Raw genomic sequence first — 12,255 nt, forward strand, 5'->3', positions numbered from 1 at the left:
TGTTAACTTTCTGTTTCTCCTCGGATCCCAACTCTCAGTCAAAAAAAAAAAAAAAAAAACACTGAATGCATAATTAAGTTTTAATTTTTTACCTGAAGGTTTTACAGATATAATCCAGTTTAAGACAGCCACGAAATTAAAACATAACCAGATTCTCCTCTGAGACAGAAGCCAATTGTTTTCAACAGAAGGATCTCACAAATAACCTTAAACCTCTATCACAGACGATATTCTTGCTCTGATAATTAAAACACGAGACATTTAATAAAATAATTCCTTAAAAAAGGCTTAAGAAAATATATACATGCGTATGTGGATATACATATTTGTGTGAGTGTGTGTGTATATATATATATATATTAAAAAATACACACACATAGATATCTATCTATCTATCTGAATATATTTCTGGCCAGTTGCGATGGCTCACACCTGTAATCCCAGCACTTTGGGAGGCCGAGGTGGGTGGATCACTTGAGGTCAGGAGCTTGAGACCAGCCTGGACAACAGGGTGAAACCCTGTCTCTACTAAAAATACAAAAATTAGCCAGGTGTAGTGGTGCATGCCTGTAATCCCAGCTACTGGGGAGGCTGAGGCAGGAGAATTGCTTGAACCTGGGAGGTGGAGGTTGCAGTAAGCCGAGATCGTGCCACTGCACCCCAGCCTGGACGACACAGCAAGACTCCATCTCCAAAAAAAAAAAAAGAAAATAATGTATTTCCTAGCCAGGTGCAGTGGTGCATGCCTGTAGTCCCAGCTACTTGGGAGGCTAATGTGGGAACATTGCTTGAGCCCAGGAGTTCGAGGCTGCAGTGAGCTGTGATTATGCCACTGTACCCCAGCCTGGGTGACAGGGCTCACAAGACCCTGCCTCTTAAAAAATATAGCTCAGTGCAGCCTTGAACTCCTGGACTCAAGCGATCTTCCCCTCTTAGCCTCCCAAGTAGCTGGGATTACAGGCTAGGAAATATATACATATAATTTTTTTTTTTTTTTTGAGATGGAATCTTGCTCTGTTGCCCAGGCTAGAGTGCAGCAGCACTATCTTGACTCACTGCAAGCTCTGCCTTCTGGGTTCATGCCATTCTCCTGTCTCAGCCTGCCAAGTAGCTGGGACTGCAGGCGCCCACCACCACGCCCGGCTAATTTTTTGTATTTTTAGTAGAGACAGGTTTCACTGTGTTAGCCAGGATGGTCTCAATCTCCTGACCTCCTGATCCGCCCGCCTTGGCCTCCCAAAGTACTGCGATTACAGGCGTGAGTCATTGCACCCGGCCAGGAAATATATTATTTAATAAGGCTATTGACAAAATACTCAATTATTTGTCACCCTCTAATACTCTCCTCCTTAGGGAGGCCTAAGCTGGTTGTATATGTGTCACTAATCTTGGTGATTCCTGTTACAGCATGACTCTGTGACTATCTGGTTGCATGCCTGTCCCCTCCTCTAGGCTATGATGTCTGAGCGCTGAGACTCTACTGTTCATCTTTGTAGCCTCACTGGTTATGACAGGAACTTGCATAAAATAAATGCCCCATAAGGTTTGCTGAATGAATAATGTGTGAATGAACAAATGAACCTTGCTACCAAAGAAAGTAAGCCCAGATAATGTAGTTTCCACATTTTCATTGTACTGAAGTCCTATGCAGTAAAAGGATTCAGACAATATCTTTTAAATATGTGATTTTTAAGAAAGATATCTGCACCAAGTAATTTTTGCCACATCTCAAGAATATTATTTTCTTGATGAGAACACCTCTAATCCCACAAGAAAATAATTCAATTAAAAGCCATTTGCTTTTCAGTTATATTTTCCCCTCATCATACCTATTTCTTAAAAAGCTGAGGTACTTCTTGGACCCATTTCTCACATTGTTAGAGTAGGTAGCTAGGCAGACACGAGTAGGGCAAGAGAGGCTCCCACCCACATTCCACCAGGAATGTCAGACAACCATCAGGTGAGAGTCACGCGGTTAAACTCTCTAAAATAACAACTGGTTGCAGCTGATGCTGGGGAAAGACGGTCTGCCAATAGATAGAAAGCACCTGAAACTAGTGATTAGCAGCTTTCTGATAAGATCTAGGAGCTAGGCAAGTGGGCTCAAGCACGTACACTATGAGGCAAAATGGTAGAGTTTAACTGGTATTTGGACTTCCTCTGGGAACACTTGACTGGTAAAAGAACGCCTCAAGTGGGCATGTGTACAGCTTTAGTAAAGACACTGTGCATGCAGCCCCTCCTAAGTGTGGCAGGCCACTGCACATGCAGATAGCCCTCTCCAAGGGAAAAATCAGGGGAGAAGAGACACAACCCCCCGGAAGCATGCCAATGTCTAAAACTCCAGATCAAAGGTCAAACAGAGGACTGAAATCTCTCAAGTTGCCCACTTGGCCCTTTTCCAAGTGTTATTTACTTTCTTTTGTTTCCGCTCTAACATTTTTAAATAAACTTTCACCCCTCTTCTAAAACATGCCTCAGTATCTCACTCTGCTTTATGCCCTTTGGCTGAATTCTTTCTTCTGAGGAGGCAAGAACTGAGGTTGCTGCAGACCCAGATAGATTTGCCACTGCTAACATTTATGAAAGCTTTGAGACTGGTGGTTTTGTGGAGATTTTTTCCCCTGCTTTTTTTTTTTTTTTGACAGAGTTTCACTCGTGTTGCCCAGACTAGAGTGCAATGGCATGGTCTCAGCTCACTGCAACCTCCACCTCCTGGGTTCAAGCGATTCTCCTGCCTCAGCTTCCCTAGTAGCTGGGATTACAGGCACTCACCACCACGCCTGCTTAATTTTTGTATTTTTAGTAGAGATGGGGTTTTACCATGTTGGCCAGGCTGGTCTTGAACTCCTGATCTTAAGTGATCCACCCACCTTGGCCTCCCAAACTGTTGGGATTACAGGCCTGAGCCACTGTGCCCAGCTTCATTTTTTTTTTTTTTTTTTTTTTAAGACAGAGTTTCCCTCTGTTACCCAGGCTGGAGTGCAGTGGTGTGATCTTGGCTTTCTGCAACCTCTGCCTCCTGAGTTCAAGCAATTTTCTCGCTTCTGCCTCCTGAGTAGCTGGGAATACAGGCGCACACCATCACAGCCTAATTTTTGTATTTTTAGTAGAGACAGGGTTTCACCATATTGGTCAGGCTGGTCTTGAATTCCAGGCCTCAGGTGATCCACCTGCCTCAGCCTCCCAAAGTGCTGGGATTATAGGCGTGAACTACCACGCCCAGCTCCCCGCCCTTTTAATTCATTTCTTATTCCTCACCCCCAACTTTTTTTGTTTTATTTTGGACACAGGGTCTCGTACTGTCATCACAGCTCACTGCAACCTTGAATTCCTGGCATCAACCAATCCTCCCACCTCAGCTTCCTTAGTAGCTGGGATTACAGGCATGCTACCGTGCCCAGCTAATTTTTATTTTTTATCGAAATAAAAATGTTACAGTGAACCATGATTGTGTCACAGCACTCTAGTCTTGTTATGTTGCCCCGGCTGCAGCCCCTTTCCCTCCCTGACTTTTTTTTCACTGAACATGCATTGCTCTTCATCAAGAATAAAATAAAGGAAAAAAAATCTCCATGAAACCTATAAAATGACAAAGATTTGGGGAAAACAGGAAATTCCACTCAGGAAGCAAGAAGATTATACTAAAGAACTTAATAAATAGGGGCTCATTATCCTTCCCCAAGGAAGATAAAAATCACAGAATTCCTAGGTTAGGACATCTCGTTCAGGAATGTCTGGCTACATAATTTGCAGAGCCCAGTGTAAAATGAAAACGCAGAACTTCCTGTTAAAAAAACTATTAAGAACTTCAAGATAGTAATAATGGAGTGTTAAACCAAGTGCAAGGCCTTCTAAGGATGGGGCTCTTTGTGACGCCACAGTTCATATCTCCATGAAGCTGGTCCTATGTCTAGGGGCTCCCTAACCTGGCTGGTCCTCAGAATCACCTGAGGAACTTTTTTTTAAAGAATGAGACATAATTTACATGCCATACATTTCAGCATTTTAAAGTGTAAAATACAGTGGTTTTTAGTATACTCATGAAAGTGTACAACTATCATCACTATCTAATTCCAGAACATTTTTACCACTCCAAAAAGAAAACCCATACTCATGAGCAGTCGCTTCTTATACGGTCACTCTCTGTCACCACCAATGTATTTTCTGTCTCTGTGGATTTGCCTACTCTGAACCTTCATATAAATGGAATCAAAAAAAGATGGTTCGCTCTGTCTTCTTTCACTTAACATATGTTTTCAGTACTTCATACCATTTTGTGGCTTAGTTATATGTATATACCATATTTGATTTATTGATGGATATTTGGGTTGTTTTCACTTTTTGGCTATTATGAATAATACTGCTGTGAACATTCTTGTGCACGTTTTTGTGTGAATATGTTTTGGGAATATGCCTAGGAGTAGAATTGCTGGGTCAATTCTACCACCCCAGAAAAAACTCTGCTCTTTAATCATCCCACAGAGTTTGAGATGAGCCTAAACAAATGTTAAGGAGCATTTCTACAATTTAACACTAATTTCAAAAAGGTGAGCTACTCTTTTGTGAAGATTATCAAAACCCAAACATAAATGATTGTTTCCTCCTTTTATCTGTCCCTCCCAAGTGAACATAAATGAACACTGGATCATCAATAATCATCACAAAGAACCCACACAAACAAGGGTCAAGTGTGACTGTGCAGGATGGCCTGAAATGGGCTAGGACAGACAGAGATGAAGCAGAGGAGGGACCAAGGTGAGACCTTCCCTATGGGATGAGTGACAGGTAATGGGACACAGAGTGCTGGACAGCACAGGGAAGAGAGAAAGCGGGAGGGATGAGGAATGGCAGTGGTGTTGAGGCACCTGAGGAAACACCACAAATACCTTTAGCTTTATCACAACGCTCACACTTTTTTTTTGCTTTCCTGTTAGAGCATAATTAGGGCCAGGTGTCCCTCTAATAGTTGGCCAACCCCTTCACTCTTTACCCTTTATCTATGAACCCTCTTTCAACAGGAAACCTTAGCTAGAGCCTGCTGTCAATGCTCCAGGAATCCAAGGGACTCACCTCAACCCCCTGTGAGAAAGATCTGTGTGTGTTCTCATACCTGTGCTCTCCTCAGCCTGATTGAAGCCACAGATCTGGCAGATGCTCTGGACCCACTTATTCATGTCCTCTTCTGTCTCAGCCACCAGGTAAAAGGTGCGCTCGCTGGTCTTGACGTCAAACACAAAACTATCCTGCAGCTCCTTCTTGTTAAAGGTCAGGCCTGCATCCACCTGCTCACAGAAGTTCAGGTTGATGATCCGCAGAGGTTTCTTGGAGTGATCGTTCTTGTAGTATTCCAGAACATCTGGGTCACCGCTCATCCGCCCACTCCGTAGGATAAACCAGCGTTTCTTCCAGGCCTAAATCATATCAGGAAGGAGTAAGAAGAGGGGGAAGAAGTCATTAGTTATTTCAAAGCTTTTTTCTTTCAGAGACAGGTCTTGCCCTGTTGCCCAGGCTGGAGTGCAGTGGCACAATCAAAGCTCACTATATATAACCTTGAACTTCTGGGCTCAAGCAATCCTCCCACCTCAGCCTCCTGGGTGGCTGGGACTACAAACGCACACCACCACGCCCAGCTAATTAAAAAATTTTTTTGTAGAGGCAAGGTCTTGCTCTGTTGCCTAGGCTGGTCTCAAATTCCTGGTCTCAAGAGATCCTCCCAACTCAGCCTCCTAAAGCGCTCGGATTATAAGTATGAACCACTGTGCCTGACCTTAAAGCATTTTTTTTTTTTTGAGACGGAGTTTCACTCTTGTTGCCCAGGCTGGAGTGCAATGGCATGATCTTGGCTTACCGCAACCTCTGCCTCCAGTGTTCAAGTGATTCTCCTGCCTCAGCCTCCCAAGTAGCTAGGATTACAGGTATGTGCAACCATGCCCGGCTAATTTTGTGTTTTTAGTAGAGACAGGGTTTCTCCACATTGGTCAGGCAGGTCTTGAACTCCCGACCTCAGGTGATCTGCCTGCCTTGGCCTCCCAAAAGTGCTGGGATTACAGACGTGAGCCACCGCACCCGGACGACCTTAAAGCTTTTAATAGGTTCTCAGATATCGTAGGTTAAAGATGGGGACTGTGGGACCTGCAGGTGCCACATGACCTGTCCCCTTTTCAGATTTCCCAAGTTTCAAAACTGGAGGATTATTTTAGAATGCATGTTTGTGCAGCATCTCACTATGTAAACAGGGTCTTATCACTATAAAGTAAGATGTGGCATTTCTACTGTTTAGATCAGGAAGTTAGATGATGACACTTTAGAGCAACTATTTCTTTAGGCTAGAATACAGATCCAAACTCATAACATTTTTAGGCAAGGGAGAACTTGCAAAGCCATAATCAGTTTATCCATGGGAACCCCCACTAAGGCAGGGTGAGTTGAAGTAACAAAGTTACACACAGTAAGTAGCAGAAAAACAAGTTTTCTAACTTTTTAGTACAACCTGCTTTTAACGAAGACATGATGCCTTAGAAGAATCACAGACAAACTGCTCTAAAACATGTAACCTCAGGATTTTTTTTTTCCTGTCTTGTTCACTGGTGTTTCCTTAGTCCTTATGATAATGCCTTGTACCTACTAAGCTTTCAGTATGTATTACTGAATGAGTAAACTCCTTATACCATTCCACACCATAGAACTGAACATGTGATTACATATTCTCTCAAGTTGTCTTCTATATTTCATTTCTTCAGCAAGACTGAGTAATCTGTAAGCAGACATCACACAAAGACTACATATAACAGAGACCTGGGTTCAGTCTATGCTTTACCGCTGACTTGCTGTGTGAATTTTTTTTTTTTTTTTCTGAGATGGAGTTTCACTCTGCCACCCAGGCTGGAGTGCAATGGCATGATCTTGGCTTACTGCAACCTCTGCCTCCTGGGTTCAAGCAATTCTCCTGCCTCAGTCTACCAAGTAGCTGAGATTACAGGTGCCCAACACCACACTCGGCTAATTTCTGTATTTTTAGTAGAGACAGGGCTTCACCATGTTGGCCAGGCTAGTCTCAAACTCCTGACCTCAAGTGATCCACCTGCCTCAGCCTCCCAAAGTGCTGGGATTATAGGTTTGAGCCACTGTGCGCGCTGGCACTGTGTGATTTTTGATTAAGTCATTTACCTCTTTGAATCCTGCCTCATCTATATAATGAAAATCACTACCACCACCACCACCACCATCTGCCCTACCTACCTCATAGGGTTATTATGCAAATGAGCCCAAAGCACTTATACACTCTGAAGCACTACAAATGTCAAGGATTTGATTATCACAATTCTTGAGACCTCATGGGATCTACACTCTGTTAATTCTACCATCTTTTCACTCTCACCTTTCATCCCTGTCCTCATTTCTTTCCTTATCCAACTCTGTTTCTGCAATCCATTATCATAATCATTTCCCTTGCTTCTTTCTCCATTCCTCTTATTTATCCAGCAAACCCCAGCTAAGTCTAATGCTCTGCCAACTCTGTTTCCATCTGGCTGTACATAGATGGAGAAAATCATATGAACATGCTGACTGGTCTCACTTTTACTTCAAGTGGCCCCTCATGTTGCCCAATAATCCTACTATATTTACCTAGTCAATTACTTTCTCCTGTTCTTTGGCAACAATCTCTTAGCTTCTCTCTTTAAACCTCCAATGCCTCTACTCTTTTATATCTTATTTCATGAAAAAACAAACAATCAAAAGAAAATTTACACATGTTCCATGACTACATTTACCATCCTGCCTGCACCTGTAGCCTAGTAACACACTAGGGAGCACAGTCCTTCCAATCAAGGCCAGCCATCTTCCACTTGTGCACAAAGACATCACTTCAACAATTCTCCCCTTCTTCAGAATCGTTGCATTTTTCCTCCTGACTAGGATGATTCCCATCAAGACATCAACTTTTCCTATCTCAGAAGAAAAAATTAAAAGCTTGACTTGATCCCACAATTCTTCACCAACTATGGCCCAGTTTTTCTACTTCTCTTTATAGTTATACTTCAAAGAGTATTCTATACTACTAATCTTTGTTTCCTCCCCTCCTATTTGAAGGCACTCTAATCAGGCTATCCCCTACCCCGCCACCACCCCAACTGCACCACTGAAATAGTTCATCAAAGGTGTCAAAGACTTCAGTGCTGATAAATCAACTCATGGGCCTTAACTTGATCTCTCTTGATCTCTCTCCAGCATCTGACAACAGTTAATTATTCCATCCTCCTTGAAACACTTTCTTCACCTGGCTTCAGCACGCACTTTCAACTCTCCTTCTATCTACCGGGACTCTCTTTTTCAGTCTCCAGTGCTGGCTCCTCTTCATCTCCCTGACCTCCAAACATTAGAATGCCCCAATGCTCAGTTCTGAGATTTTTTTTTTTTTTTTCTGCACCCACTCTCTAGGTCATTTTATTCAGTTTCACAGCTTTAAAAAACCATCAAATTGCTGTGATTCCCAAATTTATATCTCTAGCCCTTGAGTTGTATATCCAACTCCTCCCTAGTAGGTATCTCAAATTAATGTGTTCAAAACTGAGGTCTTGACATCTCCCAGATCTGTTCTTTCTGCACTCTCTTCTATCTCAGTTACCTGCACCTTCGGCCTTCCAGCTGTCAGACCAAAAATCTAGATATCACAGTTGACTCCTTTCATACTCTACGTCTAACCCATCAGCAAATCCTGTCAGTTCAGACAGTTCAGAATATATCAATAATGAGCTTGCTTCTCCTCACCTCCACTGTTGCTCGCCTGATCTAGTCCACCATTTTGTAAGTTTTCCTGCTTCTACCCTTTCATCCTGCAGTCTATCCTCCACCGCAAAGTCAGAAAGCAGGAAGTAAATCAGAACATGCCACTTCTCCGCTCACAATCTGCAATGGCTGTTCATCTCACTCAGAGTAAAGCCAAAATCCCCACAATGGCCCACAGGCCTGATGGGACTGAGCCTCATCCCACCCCTGGCCTCAGCTCCTGCTGCCCTCTGCCTTGCCTATTCTGCTCTGGCCATGTGGCCTTACACACTGTCAGGCACGCTCCTGCCTTACGGTCTTTAGTTGTTTCCTGGCCCTGGAACACTCTTCCCCCAGATATTTCCTTTGCTTATTCTTTTTTTCAGTCCTTATTCAAATGTCACATTACTGGACAGGCTATTCCTGGTCCCCAGTGCTCCCACTCTCTTTCCCCCTTACCCTGCTTTACTGGTCTCACAAAACATGTATAACCCTAAAAGATACCAATTTTTATGACTTCTCCGCACCCACCTCCCAGAAAGTAAACTCCACCAGGACAAGGATTGGTTCTTTTTATTCCATGATGCAGCCCTGGTATTTAGAATATTGCCTGGCACACAGCTAGTAATCATATATATATATATGTAATCTATATATATGTGTAATATATATATATAGAGAGAGAGAGAGAGAGAAAGAGAGAAATGAATCATTTTCTGGCATGAAATCCTTACAGTATCTAGCAGGTCAAAGGAGACATAACTGGTGCCCAATAAGCCTTATATTGAAATGAAAATTGAGGTATAGCCAGATAGGATGGAACTGAGAAAAATAAAAATAAGTACTATTTATTTATAGTCATTTACAATCTTGGCCAGGTCACTGCTTTCAGAATTATGCGTGTACTTCTGTGTGCTGCAGGTGCACACATAGACACGTAGGGTATGGGCACCAAGGGCATTTTTAAAAGATCTGTTTATAGTTCAGCTGGTGTTTCAGTTGATGCATCCCCTTTAGTCTTGTCTCTGTGGAAAGAGCTGTCCCCAAATCTCTGGTGTGCAGGTGCAAGCACAAACAAACACAGACACCCTCATGAATAAGAAAACCATGTTTGCTACAGATAACATCAGAGACTGTCAGGTTTTGCTTCCAAGGAAGTGGTGTAGGCTGATAAATGGCTGCCTACAAAATACTGATGTATTTATGACAGAGTCAGCAAGGCTGTCTAGTCTAGTCCCAAATTCACACATCCCTCTTCCACCACAACACCTTCTCTCCAATTCCACATTTTAATTTATTTATTTATTTATATATTTTTTAGAGTGCCCAGGCTGGTGTGCAGTGTCGTCATCTTGGCTTACTGCAACCTCCGCCTCCCAGGTTCAGGTGATTCTCCTGCCTCTGCCTCTCTTCAGTAGATGGGATTGCAGGCATGTGCCACTATGCCCAGCTAATTTTGTATTTTTAGTAGAGACGTGGTTTCACCATGTTGGTCAGGCTGGTCTTGAACTTCTAACCTTAATTGATTTGCTCACCTCAGCCTCCCAAAGTGCTAGGATGACAGGCATGAGCCATGGCATGGGACACCCCCATGTGTTTTTAAAAAGTCAAACAATTCAGAACCAAGTACAACTTCCCTGATCCATTCATCTGAAATGGACCTCTACTTCCTCAGAATCTTCATAATGCTTTTTATGTACTTTTCAAGGCATGTCAGTTTTTACAACAATTAGGAGTGTTCTCATACTTGTCTCTTCCCAACTAGGTCATGAACAAAATTCTTTATTGCCAAACCTTTCTTACCTCTCTCACCTCAATTATGTTTCCTTCCTCCATCGCTCTTTCCCTCCTTTGTTTCCTTATATCCAACAAATATTTATTCAGTGCTTACTATGCTCTAGGCATTATTCTAATGCTGAGGATACAGCATGAATTCCTGGTCTTACAGAATTTACAGGGACACTAAAAATTACCTATTATTCTCCAAATAGTAAGTCATGTAATTTCATGACTTTATGTCTTTGCACAAGCTATGGCTTCTGCCTAGAAAGGCTTTCACCTTACCTAATCCATCTGGAGAATTTCTATGTTCTCTCAGTGCCAGCACAAATGTCACTTCTCCTGGAAGGCCTTTATTGACTCCCCCAGGTAGAGCTGAGGCTTCTGCTTGTGTTCCCTTACTAACCTGTGCTTACTCCACGTTGGCATTTCTTCCCCCAGGTTTGACATTTCTACTCCCTGCTTTGGCATTTCCAATGCTTATATGTCTTTCTCCCCTTTAAGTTCTGAGCATCCTGAGGTTAAGGTCCAACGTGGCCAAAAACTACATGGCAGAGTGCTTAACACATATGGGAGCTCAGGGAAGATCTGCTGATATTTTTTCATGCCATGACTATGTTAATTTATTCAAATTAATAAAAATTAAAATATATGTAAGCTTTCACAGTAGGAAGTAGAAAAGAAGGACAGCAAGAGGATTACAGAAAAAAGAATAAGATAAAGATGTGTAATAGATTCTCTATGGTGTGAGTTCTTTGGTACCTTGTTCCCTTCATTCTGATAAGTGCAGTACCCATGTAATAAATATTTATAAGGGGGACTGGGAGCTTCACCTGAAAAGTATCCCATGATACAAAAATGGAAGATTGCTGTTGGATTATTGACACATAATGCAAGGAGAATATGAGACATGAGTCCTGAATATGCTATTAAAGAGAAAGCTTTTTCGGGACTGTTCTAATGTCTATATAAAACCTCCTACAAAAATTAACTCAAAATGGATTATGGACTTACAAGTAAAATACAAATAGAATTCAGCAATCTATAAAAACGCATGACCAAACAGAATTTATTCCAAGGAGGTAAGGCTGATTCTGTATTTGAAATCAGTCATCTACCATATTAATAGGCTAAAGAAGAAAAGATGAATGATCATATCATTCAATGCAAAAAATATTTGATAAAATTAAACTCATTCTTGATAAAAACTCTCAGAAAAATAGGAATAGAGGGGAACTTCTTCAACTTGATAAAGAGCATCAACAGAAGACCAATATCAAATGTTATACTTAGTTGTTTTTGGTTGGTTGTTGAGGCAGGGTCTCACTGTCACCCAGGCTGGAATACAGTGGCATGAACATGGCTCACTGCAGCCTCAACCTCCTGGGCTTAAGTGCATCTCCCACCTCAGCCTTGTGAGTGGCTGAGATCACAGGTGCATGCCACTATGCCTCGCTAATTTCTAAATTTTTATGGACATGGGGGTCTCACTATTTTTCCCAGGCTGTTCTCAAACTCCTAGGTTCAAGTAATCTTCCTGCCTTGGCCTCCCAAAGTGCTGGGATTACAAGTGTGAGCCACCACACCTGACCTATCCCTTAGGTTTGAGAGACTGAATCCTCTTTCCTAAGATCAAGGACGTTTGCTCTTATCACTTTTTTTTTTTTTTTGAGTGCAGTGGCATAACCTTGGCTCACTGCAAGCTCC

At 42.3% G+C, this 12,255-nt stretch overlaps 1 protein-coding gene across 1 annotated transcript in view; it reads right to left on the reverse strand.

Moving 5' to 3' along the window:
- GAB2 (GRB2 associated binding protein 2) overlaps nucleotides 1-12,255 on the reverse strand; it is a 213,509-nt gene that overhangs the window by 60,144 nt on the left and 141,110 nt on the right. Inside the window, exon 2 of the mRNA XM_023209315.3 lies at nucleotides 5,114-5,414. Within this exon, the coding sequence (XP_023065083.2) occupies nucleotides 5,114-5,414 (301 nt within the window). The remainder of the gene's footprint in view (nucleotides 1-5,113; nucleotides 5,415-12,255) is intronic.

This window comes from Piliocolobus tephrosceles, chromosome 13 (assembly GCF_002776525.5).
Source record: "Piliocolobus tephrosceles isolate RC106 chromosome 13, ASM277652v3, whole genome shotgun sequence".
Lineage (NCBI taxonomy): Eukaryota > Metazoa > Chordata > Mammalia > Primates > Cercopithecidae > Piliocolobus > Piliocolobus tephrosceles.